The sequence below is a fragment of the Thamnophis elegans genome, chromosome 1 (assembly GCF_009769535.1).
Source record: "Thamnophis elegans isolate rThaEle1 chromosome 1, rThaEle1.pri, whole genome shotgun sequence".
NCBI classification, from domain to species: Eukaryota; Metazoa; Chordata; class Lepidosauria; order Squamata; family Colubridae; genus Thamnophis; species Thamnophis elegans.
Window position 1 is genome coordinate 47,766,887 of NC_045541.1, and position 14,138 is coordinate 47,781,024.

At 37.4% G+C, this 14,138-nt stretch overlaps 1 protein-coding gene across 2 annotated transcripts in view; it reads left to right on the forward strand.

Moving 5' to 3' along the window:
- NCKAP5 (NCK associated protein 5) overlaps positions 1-14,138 on the forward strand; it is a 606,853-nt gene that overhangs the window by 534,996 nt on the left and 57,719 nt on the right. For both annotated transcript variants that reach the window (XM_032215483.1, XM_032215475.1), the window contains 2 exons: positions 7,626-7,943; positions 11,328-11,467. In XM_032215483.1, coding sequence (XP_032071374.1) covers positions 7,626-7,943; positions 11,328-11,467 — 458 coding nt within the window. The remainder of the gene's footprint in view (positions 1-7,625; positions 7,944-11,327; positions 11,468-14,138) is intronic.

The window sequence follows — 14,138 nt, forward strand, 5'->3', positions numbered from 1 at the left end:
AAATTGTAGGTAGGCCCATTTCTCACATTTAATTTCTAGCAGGGGAATCCTTTGCCCCTGCTATGTATGTTTGAACTATTTGGTTTGGTCAATATATTGGATGTAAATGTAATGATGTCTTAGAATAAATGTTATCGGTGTTCAAACAGTATTTGAGCCGGGGGACATGCTAGCAGTCCACTAAGATTCACAATATAGAAAAAAGCGAAATAAAATTTGAAAGAGCTATGCTTACTGTGACAAAATTAAATAACAAATGGGAAATATTATGAAAACATCAATAGGAGGAAACATAAAATTGAAAAGGAAATGATTTGTTAGATTGTATTGAGCAGCGCCAGCCAATAAATGATTGCTCACTACAGTCTAGGTTGAATTATTTTATTTGATCTAATTTAAGGATGTGCAAAAGATTTTGTATGTGAAGTATTCAGCAGAGAGAGCACCTGTTTTCCACATATTATTCAGATGATTTGATGCATAAAACTAAACTGGAATGTTATAGTTTATGTATAGGCTGAAACAGGGCAATGGGTAGAAGTACAGGAAGAGCTGAGAACAAAACAAGAATATCAGTGACACAACAATTCTTCCTTCCTTCCTTCCTTCCTTCCTTCCTTCCTTCCTTCCTTCCTTCCTTCCTTCCTTTCGCAGCTCCCAGTGCTAAATATTCCACCACCCCATCCACTCTTAATCTTTTCAGTGTCTTTGTTTTCCTCCTCTTCTAACTTTCACTTCTACTACCAACCTGCCACAGGATTATAACCCTTTAGCATCCCTATTCCCTACCCTCAATTTTCTCAGCACTTTCTTTCCCTTGTTCCCTACTGCTGGAGAAAGTTGGCCATGTTCCATTCATTGCAGGGAGCAAATGAACTCAATCTTCTTGGCTCATATTCCACATGAAGCCAAACACATTTTCTAGAACAACTATCCACAATCAGTTGCCTTTTTGGATCTGATAGACTGCAGCATTCCAAGATGACATAGCTGTGTTTTGGAATTTATACTTAAACCAAGAAGGCTCTACTATAGACAGCGCTACCATAGACATGCACCCTTGAAATCTTCTGCATTGCCCAGGAGTTTCCAGTCAGTCAGATTAGTAATGGAAGATATTGCCTTAATGATTTAGCAGTCAATATTTTTTTTCTGTTGTCTCCAAGGGAAAACAAATAAAACAAATGGGAAAAAGAAATGTGTACACTCCACAGATTGTGATTCTATGCACAAAACTCACATGAGGAGTTTTGCCTCTCCCATCTCAAATGTAAAAGAGCATTCCAAAATCTACTTACAACATAATTGGAATAATGAACTATCCAATACAGTGATGCTGAAATTTGAATAAAATCAAGGTCCCTATCCAACATGTAGTAGATTTCCAAAATCTCCTGCTAGGTGGTGGTTCTTCTTCTTCTCTTTCTCCTTCTCCTTCTCCTCCTTCCTCTTCTCCTTCTACACTTTGGATGTCAAAGGAGATACAAAATTGTGGTTCTCACTCTTCTGGCAGCCATTGTTAATTGATGCTTTGGTAGTCTCTCCATCTTCTTCTGGGTCTTCCTCATGTTCTTTGACTTTCTCTTCTTTTTTGGGAATCCCAAGACATCCTCTCCAGGTGAGTGAATCACTTTATTTGCAGTTTTTGTATGTAATTTAGGCTAGTTACTACTCCCTGCAGCAATAGAAGTACCACATGCTATTCAGTAGTTTACAAAGGAATCAATTCACCCAAAGGAACCCTGTGACATGTTGGAACATTGATGATGGCAGGAGGAGAGAAGGCAAGGAAGACACTGGGAATGCTACTGGGACCTCAGATAAGCTGCTGAGGGGGGAGGGGAAACACATACCAATCATGCCCTTTTCACTCAGCTGAGTTTTGTTTTAACTAAAATCTGGAACAATCTAATTTTTTTGGTTTGGTTTCTGCTGAGTTATGGCTAACTCCAAAAAGTTCAGCACAGCTTCTAGAACCCTTCCAGGTTTCTTGCTGATTTGATATAAAACCATCACCCTGCTCCCATTTCAGATACATCCTCAGTACAATCTAAACATACCCAAACTCTGGACTTTCTAAATTTCCTTTCAGTAGAAGTGGGCTTCCCATCGGCTTTATATAGCTTGTAATCAAACTTTTAGCTTTTTTTCCCTCTCTCTCAGTTTTAAACTTATGCTTCTGCGGTTGTCAGCCGAAAGTATGTAGAGATACCAATGAACCCTTTTAGTGTAATCTCTTTTGTAATATTTTGCAAATTACTCTGTCTAGATGGAAGGAGGTTTGCATTGAATGTCACATGGAACACCTATAAAATAAGCACAAGATTTCTCTCTCATCTCTCCAAAAACCTGCAAATAGCAGGAAGCACAATAGCTTCCATTTGACACCTTTATGAAGAAAATATGATTCAGGACCAGAGGATATTTTCCTCTTGTTTTGTTTATATTTTTCAAGAAGAAAGGAAAGCTTAGTGCTCATTGCTGCGAGGGTGAGCTTGATACACTTGCAGGGATTTCCAACAGATACATTTCTTTAATTTTCCAGCTTCATTAGTGACTCTAAAATTACTGGATTGAGATTGAGATACCGTTTTCTGTCTGACTGACAGTTGCCTCCAAGGAACTAGAGCAGAAGAGAAGAAAAAGATATATTTGATTCCCGTGTTTTATTCGGTCATAAAATATAGAGAGGAATTTGAGAGATAATAATGAATTCTGGTCACTGAAACAATGACATAATGGGAATTTATTAAGAATAGCTTGTTGTTCTAACTCTTCAGATCAGAATCAAGTAATATAAACTAAGGAATCATATGGAAATTCAGAAGATGATCTACATAATAATCCTAGAGAAGCAGTATTCAAAGTGTTTGGGTTAGTTAGCCCCTCAGGAAGCAGTTTAAACAAGATGGTGGCTGGGGAGGGCTACTTTAGTCCAAATCAAGGCTATGGCTATATGGAATTTTTAACATCCACAAGGTCATTGGCTGAGATAATTACCATATTTTTCGGACTATAAGACGCACCAGAGTATGAGATGCACCAAGATTTTGAAGAGGAAAATTTAAAAAAACATTTTTGAACTCTGCAGGACTCTCAAACCCTCTGTATGCCTCATTTTTGTGAAAAAAGGGCATGCAGAGAGTTTGAGAGGCCTGCAAATTGTTCCTGGGGGCAGAGGCAAAAATGAGCAAAAACCAGCCCATTTTTCATGAAAATGGGCACATTTTTTGCAAAAAAAACAGGACCTGCATATGCTTTGGTAGATTACTCCTTGGGGCTGGGGAGGGCGGAAATGGGCAAAAAACTACCCGTTTTGCCCTCCCCACCCCCAGGAACACTTTGCAGGCCTCCCAAAGCCTAGGCACGTCCATGTTTCCAAAGGGGGCAGGGCTTAGGGAGGGCAAAAATGCTGTATTCAGTGTATAAGACGCACCCAGATTTTCACCCTCTTTTGGGGGGTGGGGGTAGGTGCGTCTTATACTCCGAAAATAGGTAAGCTCATTTTGTCATTTGCAAGCCAGAGTGATCCTCAGCCCCTTTTTCCCAGTCAAATATATCAGTGAAGAAGCTCCCAGAAGGCCATAAACATTGGATCTTCACACAACATTGACCTAGGGTGAGACTGTTGACTGGTAGATACATGGGGAATGTTCTTTTGGGGGTGCCATGAGATCTAGTTTCTGTTAATATTACTGTTTGCTTTTACATTTTGAACTGTCCAGAGTTACGATATATAAAATTGGCAGCCATTTAATTCTTTTAAGTAAGTAAATAGGACTATTGTAACTTAAATCAAGGGACTAGTTTCAAAGGGGAGGGGGAGGGAGGGAGGGAGGGAGGAAGGAAGGAAGGAAGGAAGGAAATAAGGAAATAAATAAATGCTCTTTCTTCGTACTCTTTCTGAACACAATGAGAAATTAAATGGTGACACCCAAACAAACTCTTGCAATACTATATAGGTTGGAGGCCTCAGATGTTTATTTGCAGCTGGATCCAATACATGTTTATTTGAAAATTAGTTGTAGTACTTCCAGATATCCAGGATTTTGAGAATAGCATTTCAATTTTAGAGCCTCTTTGAAATGAGCCCTTACTGCCTCTTTGCTAATGCTGTGGAATTCAAACTACTTTCTGTAATCATGGTAACTTGTTTGTAAATGATATTGGCATTAATGTGACTCATTTTCTTTTCATTTCACATAAACTGTAAAATATAATAAGAGATAACTGCCTAGAAGAGTATTGAAGAGGGGTATTTTGGAGCTAATGGAATAACTAAAATGAAAAATGTAATATCAAAGAACTGATTTGTTATAAGAAACGGAGAGAAGAAATATTAAAGAATCTTTTTATCAAATTAGTGGAACTTTCTTGTCTATAGAACAAATTATGAAAATGGGTCAAAATGGTTGCAGAAATATTTGTTTATCTATTTGGTGAATGTTGTTCTTTCCTCTCCAGAACAAACTATCTTTTTGAATCATAGATCCAAAGTTCCCACCTTTTATAAATCTTGTAAAAGTGAGTAGTTGAAATAGTACAATGATGGTAAACATTGTAGATGGTCTTTATTCCATTACAAATATATGGAGAGAGGAGGGGTCAAGGAAGAGCAGTACAATTAGATTGATTCATTAAATCTGGCAGTGGTCCATTTCCAAAAGCAAAAAAAACCCAACCCGTTACCTTCTCTCTCCTTACGTAGAAATACAACTTGGAAGATTGTAAAGCTAATTAGTCAAGGATAGTATTACTAACAATAATACTATTAGTAATATTTTCTGCCTTTTGGAACTAAAATTTAAACTTATTCCTGAAAATTATTCCTTATTTGTGCTTTCAGAGAGACTATCGTTTGGTGCTTGTGGTGTTGCACTTAGATATTTATCCACCATTTTACACTGTTGAACCTGTTTTAAAATACTGTAAAATATTCAAGTTGCAGCAACTGTTTTACACACTTTGAACTTTAGATAGGAGATATCCATGGTGCTGAAATAGTAATGGTTAATTGCCTGGTATGAGTGATATAGGCCAATACTTTCCTAATCTTACCATTGTTTGTTCTTATTTAGACAAATTCCATCTATTGCTATGTGCAAGCAGTGTTCAGAATGCGTAGTTGCACTTTTTATTTATTTATATCTGTCTCTAGAATAACATGTATTGGGTGGCCTGAAATAGACTAGTTGTTTGGTTTATGGTGTATTCTGTGAATCTTTCACTTCCTGAAGTCTCCTAAGCCAATTTTACAATTCTGTGAGTAACTTAGTGAGCCTAAAATAATTGGGATGCTTTGATTTTTATTTTGTAAGAAGAGTACAGTCCTTGCTCAAATCTCAAATATCCCAGATTGATCTATTTCCAGATAGCTACTGGACTGGTTAAAAATAACTTTATATGATAGCGTTTTGAGTTTCTTCTCTAAAAATAAGAGCCTAATCCTGTCTTATTTAGACTAAAGTCATTCTAGGCATATGTGAAGTTATAACTGTAATAGCAAATGCTATTATGAAAGTCCCTTAGGAAAAATAAAAGATAATACCTCTAACAAAAGCTTCATTTTACTTGCTTTGTGATTCTTTGAGGACCATATACTATAATATTCCCCACCAACCATATTTTAATTCATATTGTACCTTTGTTGCTTATTTTTATTGTCTCATTGCTTTACCAACGTTATGTTTACATTTTTATCATTTTTATTTTCCATTTACTGTTATAAGCTGCCCGCAATAGCCCCATGGCAAGATTGGGAAGCAAATAAATTTGATTAATAAAATTAAAAAGTAAAATAAAATTTCAGAGTATATTGAAACGCACTGGATCTGTATTACTCATATAGGCCAAAGCTGGCTGTGAAACATGGAACAGTTCTGACTAATTTGTACTCCATGCCTTACTTCAATTTTTAATGTAGATGGCAGTAAAGTGGAACACCTGATTTGCATATGCTCTGTACTTCAATTATTTTCCAATGCCTCTACTTGAAATTGGATTAGTAGTATTATTAGATAATGGACAGATCTGGTAGTTATAGAACAGACATTTTGTTGTCCTTTGTACTTAGCTTTGTTGTACTGCCACACTATTTGAATAGGTTGGATACTGAGATTGTCAAAAAGAAAAGGCTTTATAGTTCAATAGAGGCTGTGGGATGACCCTGAGTGAATCAGAGTTTGGGCTATTCTTGGCCACCAAAGCACTTAGCAATAGCAATAGCATTTAGACTTGTATACCACTTCATAGTGCTTTTACAGCCCTCTCTAAGCGTTTTACAGAGCCAGCATATTGCCCCCAACAATCTGGGTCCTCATTTTACTCACCTCGGAAGGATGGAAGGCTGAGTCAACTTTGAACTGGTGAGATTTGATCTGCCAAACTGCAGCTAGCAGTCAGCTGAAGTAGCTTGCAGTACTGCACTCTAACCACTGCACCATCTCAGCTCTGACCCAAATCTTTAAGGGCATGATATAGATATAGATTTTTGTGATTTGACATGGAAGGACATTGCTATCAATATTTTGTCATACTTAGGTCATTTTCTGATTCCTTTTTTGCTTGCTTACCCAATTTTGGAATAGATCAATATGCTATCTCTGAGGGATGCTGTTAGAAGTCTTCTCCCAATGCTTGCGAACTGTGAGGGAGCTGGTGAGGAGAAACAGACTCACACTCAACTCTGCTCTCTGTTGTGATTTGGGTCATTTGGCCCTGGAGAATCTTCATTTTTAGTGCACTTCCTTATTCAGGACTGGTGCACAATCTGGTTTTTTTCCCAAACACGCAGCTTTCCAGAATGCACAAAAGCAGGTGTCAGCTGTTTCTAGGAAGCCTTTCACACATATTTTTCTTTGCCTGCTCTTGAAAAGCACTTGGAAGCTTCATCTGGTTCAGAATGTCATGGCACAGCAGTAAAAGGCTCGCCTTTGCTTAACAATGTAATACTTTGTGAGCTGCTGTAGTCATCAGTTAACCTTCAGATGCAATTCAAAGTCTGGTCCGTGAACTAGGGCCTGAGGGATTGTTTATCTCTAGCAGTTTCTGCCTGTACTATTACATCAGACAGATTTGGACTTCTGCAGATCCCATTGCTCAGACAAAGTGATCTGATGTGATCCAGGAAGTATGCCTTGTCTATGCTCTGGAACAGCATTTCTCCAGAGATTCCCCATGGCTCCTCCCCTGCTTTCATTTAAAAGTTGGTCAAAGATTTGGCTTATTCGTCAGGCCTTGGGTTAAAGTGCATGATGGGTTTCTTATAGAATACTGTTTTTTTAACCTGGATGGCTCCCCTTCCCAAACCTCTTTTTTATTTTCTGCTTTATTTATTTTATTATTTTAATTGTTTAAACCCTCCTTGGGGTGTTATGGATTCAAGCAGCTTTATAAATCTTATAAATAAAAAATAAACAGATAGATCAATACGGTTCGCTTTGACTTGCAATGATTTCCCTCCGTTTTAAAGGCCTTATATCATTTTAAAATACTCCCAGCTAGGGATGTATGTACAAAACCTATGAACCATAGCTCTGTCCTCTACACAGAAGCCCTTTCTTCAAGGTGCCCTCTGTTATGCTCTGCCTTTTCCATTGAAAGTAGCCTGTCTTTTTACCTTTTAGAATCCTGCTGCCAAATGAGGACATTGGACAGTGGCATAGGAACCTTTCCCCTTCCAGACTCAGGAAACCGTTCAACGGGCCGACACGTTTCTAAGCAAGGACTGGATTTAGAAAATGAAGATTTCACATCACCAGACCAACCTTTTCCTCAGGCTCCATCTGAGAAAGCCCAAACCCTAGAACGAGAAGTGCCTTCAACAACTAATAAAAGCCCGGGCTCTATCGAGAGTGTAATTTCTCATTCAGCATCAGATCCTGCGATGGCTGATGGAGGTGTGCAGGTTTTGCAGAGTCATCTTCCGAAAGCAGCTTCTTCAGGTAAAATGACAGCTTCTGGTTTTTGCAAATGAGATGCTTTGTGCCCAGCTGTTAGTTTCCATTAGCAGAGGCCTCCCAGCAGATAACATTGTGTAAAAACATGTGAAATATGCAGCTGAAAAGACTCCTCACACTACTGTAGGTATTTTACAAGCCGGGGATCCCAGTGAAAGGGAGATATTATGATGCTGAATGGTTATCTATTGTCTTATAAAGAAGACGTAGCACGTGTTACAAGTTCTTTTTTAAACTGTACCCAGTTAGCCTGACCCAAATTCAAGAGAGACACAAACATACTGGGCCCTGAACAGGTGGTTTCTTTCTATCACCCTATAAGGGTTGGAGGAATGTTCTAATTTGTAAAACAAGTATGTAATTATATGAGAATTATGTGACAATTACTATATTTAACAATGTTCATATTATTACTATTCAATATACGATACACTGTCTTAAGTGTATCTTATGACTTATACTTATGTCTTAAGTCTGTTCTGTCTTAAGTCCCCCCCCCCCTTTCTTTCTTTTTCTGTTAATGGCCACCATGTAGAATTCTTGTGTCTTTTTTATGTGCTGTTTTATCTAGTTGAGCCTTTATACTTCTTTTCCTCTCTTTCGGAGCATCCACTTCTGCTGAAGGAATATCACCTTCATTCATTTGGCTGCTGTACTCTGCTGGTGGCTGTAGAGCTCCAAAGCACACACCTCCTACCACACCTGTGTCAAGGTTGCAGCTTTAATGGCAATTCTGCTAGGCTGATGCTGGAGAAAAGGCCCAAATAAGAGAAAAAGAAGGGAGCTGAGGTTCCTGCAATTTTGCTCCAGTAGCTTACTTTCCCACACCGTGTCTTTAAATACCTTGTGGATAATGTCAAAGCTACCATAAGTCGGGGCAAATTTAAGCTGTAGCCAGAAGCAAATTGAAGAATTTCCAGAGTTGGGAGAGCTTTTCATTTTAAAATGTTTATCCGCCGAGCAGCTGGAGCATTGTGGGCAGTGGGTACACATGTGCGCGCTGGCTGTGTGCATGTGGTGGACATCTGGCCCCATTGCACCATACCAGTTGCAGCGGGATCCGGAGCCTACCACTGGTGTATGTGCATGTAATGTGTGGGTATCTCCTATGTGACCATGTGGATCTTAGTCCAGGTGGATTTGTTGTAAATGCCAATTCAAATTCCTAAAAGTATCCCAGTATGATTCTTGTTATATGAAGCATTCAAACAATCTACATCAAGAAATAGCTTAACCATCTTATTCAGAATTCCATAGTTGTCCCAAAGGTGCTTTTCAAAAGACATCTGGACTTTCTTGGTTTTTTTTTTTTCCTTGAAAACTTTTTGCTTCTCATCCAAGAACCTTCTTCAATTCAATTTAACTGAAGAAATGTTTTTAAGGTAGAGGGGGGACCCTAAGAAAGTCCAGCTGCCTTTTGAAAATCACCTTTGGGACAACTATGACCTGGATGACTGAGAATCTCCCTAGACATTTTACTGAGAAGAAGAAAAAAGCTGCCCTTTTCAAGTTCATCAGAGGTATTTGAACCTCATGTGCTAAATATTATTTTAAAAAATCCCATGTACCTCTTATGAAGTACATGATCCCATGTACTTCCATAAAAAATCTTAAAGCAGAAGAGTACGTTAAGATGTTTACACTGCACAATTATTTGGCAAAGCTGACCTTTTATCTGACTGCCACATTCAAATGAGAATTAGAAATCTGCTGCAAGACTCCCAAATAATGTTTTGCTAATGTGTCAATATTTAAATTGAACAGATGAGTAAATAAGCTGCATTAAAGATTCTTGAAAGTTTATGAGACACCTTCTAATTAAACATGCTAGAATTTAATTGATTTAGTAATATTCCTAATACGGGTTTGTACTGCTTATAACAGAATGCAAATACATGCTGTATGCTTCATTGGAAACCCCCCTGCTCATTTCAGATTGTAGTTAAAGAAAAGGTATTTTAAGTTAAACTGTTTTTTAAAGTGTATTGTTAATTAATAGCACAACTAAAGGAGATTTAGAACAGAAATCTTAGTTATAGATTATATGCTACATGCTTGAATAGCCACATGTGTGACCTCAGTTCAGCAGCGTGCTATAGAAAAGACTCCATGATTAAACACTGTCATTATAACAAATTGAATAGAAACTGCAAGCACTGAATTGCTTCATAAGAAGTCAGTAGCAGTAAGATTGTCCTGATCTTAATGCTAATATTCACTGCAGCAGCCTTCTATGGTCTGTTTCTTAATTAAATTGTCTTGAAGATTTTTTTTTTTTAAAAAAAGCCTGATATGCTGCAGATTGGGAGGGCAACATTCTCACTTTCAAATGTTATCTTCTTACCAAACTCTCTTTTCCCTCCCATATGCATGCATACAGTGAATCTTACAAAGCACTGTGATTTACGTGTGCTCTTGTTCTACAAGTTGTTCAATTGAAAAAGAGTAAATTATTTGGCTAAGAACACTTGTGGTGAGAGAATGTTTTTCTACTGCTTCGTTCTTTTGCTCTCAATTGGAAAATCCACATCTGATGGTTCCCTTTCTCAAACTTTCCATTTTAAAAAATGGTCAGGATGTGTTTGATTTCAGTGCCAATTTATTTTATTTTATTTATAATTGGAGGGTATATCTGTACTTCTTGTACATCCCTAACAATAAGGATGGTTGAGAATTATGCCCTTTTTATAATGTAATAAGTTGTTATTGTTACTTGCAAAGCCGTATCCAACCCATTGCGACCCCATGGATGATGTTATTTCAAGCCTTCCTATCCTCTACCATCCTCTGGAGTCCATTTAAGCTCACCCCTATTGCTTCGGTGACTCCATCCAGCCACCTCATTCTTTGTCATCCCATTCTTCTTTTGCCCTCAATCTTTCCCAGCATTAGGCTCTTCTCCGGTGAGTCTTTCTTTCTCATTAGGTGGCCAAAGTATTTATGTAAGAACTATGATCCATTATATTAAGTGATTTGGCTTGTAGAATTTATATCTACTTCTTCCTGCATTTTGTAGAACTGGAGCTATCCAGCCCTTAGCAGCAGCTTACAATAAAGAACTGAAATTCCCACATAGTCTTCTTTACTCAAATTTATTGAAAGGGAAGAAATTTTGTTTATAAAAAATGTTGACAATTCGTTTTACTTTAACATCCAATTTATTGGTAAATGTCTTCTGGCAGAGATGACTCTGTTGTTTTCCCGATAAAAGAAGAATGTGCAGATGTTCTGCATTTGTAACATTCTTCAAGCCACTATCCTCTCTTTTTCCCATGACCATTGTGTAATTAAGTCAATTCATGAATGAATCTGATCCTTACATGCAAACAGAATCCAAGATGTCATGTTCCATTTCTTTTTGTTGTCCAGGAATAACAGGTCCTATGGAAAAAACCAGTCAAGAATCAAGTTGTTTGGCTTCGACATCATTAGATGATTCAGAGAAAGAAAACAGTAGCAATGTAAAGATGTTTCCAGACTGGAGCAGCAAGAATGTTATCAAAGCCAAGGTATAAATGTAAAAGATTTTGAAAGTATTTGGTTTATTTCTCAAAGTATATTTATTTCTCAAATTTATATTCTGTCCATCCCCAAAGTGATTATCCGCTGCCCCACTTCATCCTTACAAATTCTGTGGTGTCAGTTATATTGGGAATTTGGTTTTAACAGTATTAGAGTGGATTGATGCATTCTGAATGTCCCAAGTTCAGCCCTGGATTCTCCATGCTATATTGGGGAAAAAAATCTTGCCAAAAATTCCGAACAACTATTGCCATTTAGTATAGAGCAGTAGGCAAGATGTACTTAAGGTCAAACCTGGTATAAATCAGATTATTATGATTCACTAATTCACATGACAAACCCAAAACCCAATAAGGGTCATGGCAAAGAAATACCTTACCTCTGTTTTTAGACCAAATCCACTAGTGTCTCTTCATTTCTGTACAAGACATGAGCTTGTTAACAAATAGACGAGTGGTAAAATAACATTATTGCTGAATATTTTGTGTAGCAGTAGGTGTACAAAAAATAAACTTACATTCAACTGAAGTTCTGTTCAGTAATATATCATGCATATTCATTAGCATGAACACGCTATATGTGGTTTCCCCTTTCATTTATAATATTTAGAAATTTTTATTTGTAAATAAAAATTTTATTGGTTGCATAGTTAATTTACTGGGGAGTAATTTGTGATGTGATGTCAAGTAATCTATCAACTTAAGACATCGAGCCTTTGTTACCCCCAAACACTATACAGTAGAGATTCATATTCCTTTTTTTGTATGCACTGATTACTGTAGTTTCATACTATCTCTTTTTAAAAAGTGATCATATTCTGCCTCTTACTATGTTCCAGGAAACTGAGGTCAATTGCAAGAGAATTTGAAGGCCAAAGTTTAATGTGAAAAATACATAGAATATGTTCTGCTGTTGTTATTTTCTTTACTGCAAGTGTTAGCAGCCTTGAATTTGATAAAAGAGGCAGTGAAGATAGGAATGTTTAAATTTTTTGCTATATTTTTTTTTCCGAATCAAAGTTGCCTTCATCCAAAGCTGCTTTCCTTTTTTGAAGTGCAAAGAATATATGGAGCAGTTATATTTTCTCCTCTGAGAGAAAAAAAAATACTTGGGTTGATTTCTTTTGGAAGCCTGGACTGTGTCAAAGAGTAAAAGAAAAGCCCATTGCATTTCTGTGATCAAACTCAGAATCTCCTTTGGAAAAAAGAGAAGAAACTCACCAAGAAGATACTACATGTCTACCTTGCATCATTTTTTTTTAAAGCTATACTGAAAAATTACAATCATACAATTATTTGCATTGTGCCAAATAAAGAATTAGAATAAATCTATAGTTCTTTAAGATAATAGTCTGAATCCTTTCCTTTAGAATAGTGAGGGGAAGTCAGAGTGGTGGAGGGGATTAAAGTATTGGATTTGACTGGGAAGACCTAAATTTTATTAGATTTTTATCTCGCCTGTATTATTTTTATAAGTAACTCAAGCTGATCAATGCATTTAATACTACTTCCTCCTTTTATTTACCCCATAACAACAACCCTGGGAGGTGAGTCTGCTTAGAGTGATGGGCCAAAGTCATTCAGCCAACCTTTATGCCTAAGGCAGAATTAGAATTCATCAGCTCCTAGTTTCTAAGCCAGCACCTTAACCACTATAACTTCAACCACTTTCAGCACAGAAGCCCTCTAGATGTCTCTGAGCCATTCACTCTTGTCTCAGCTCCATCAACCTCAGAAGGTGATAGCTATGAGAAAAACTCAGTGTAGCACTATGCTTAGATATAAGCACAAACAAAATAAAAATAATAATGCTTACAGAAGATTGTACCTCTGGGAAATGGTATTGATTCACATTCCTTACTGCAATACAGTACACTTTGTTTCATAGGAAGACACTGCAGAATTGGATTCCTGCACTGGGTAGGGACTATACTAGATCAGGGGTCCCAACTCATAGGCCATGGCCCACTAGTAAGCCTCAGCCTGTTCAGAACTGGACTGTGCAAACAGTGAGTGAGCATGTGCGTGTGCAAATGGAGCTGTTTGCCACTTGCACGCACACTTATCACTCAGACAATCCATCCCCTCCCCCTCCAGACTGGCCCGCCAAATCGAAAAGGTTGGCGACCACTGTACTAAATGATATCCAAGGTCCCTCCAACTTTATGTTTCTTTAATATTTTATTTATGTATTTATTGAATTTATTTGTCCCTAACTCGTAACGAAATGACTCTGTGTGGCTCACAGCATTAAAATTATAATCCTAAGAAATAAATATCTCTAAAACAATAAAAATATAAATGCCAACTCATTAAATTATAATATAGGAAATATCCAAAATATTCCCATAGTATTCCTCACCCAGGAGTAATGTTTGCCTCCATTTCTGTCATTTCAGGGATTTGACAGGATGACTGTTTCATACCCCAGAGAAAAAACAGGCAAATGACCCACTCTGCATTTCTGGGTTGCCACTAACTCTTCATGGATCCTTTTTACTTAAATGATTTGAGTAACATTAAAGCAAGGTGGATTCTATAGCTGGATTGCTGGACAGCTTTTAATATTTAAGTTGTGCTGGGAGAAAGTTCAGGGATTATGATATTTAATGACATAATAGGTAGCAAATGGCAGCAGCTAAATAAATAGTTTGGGCTG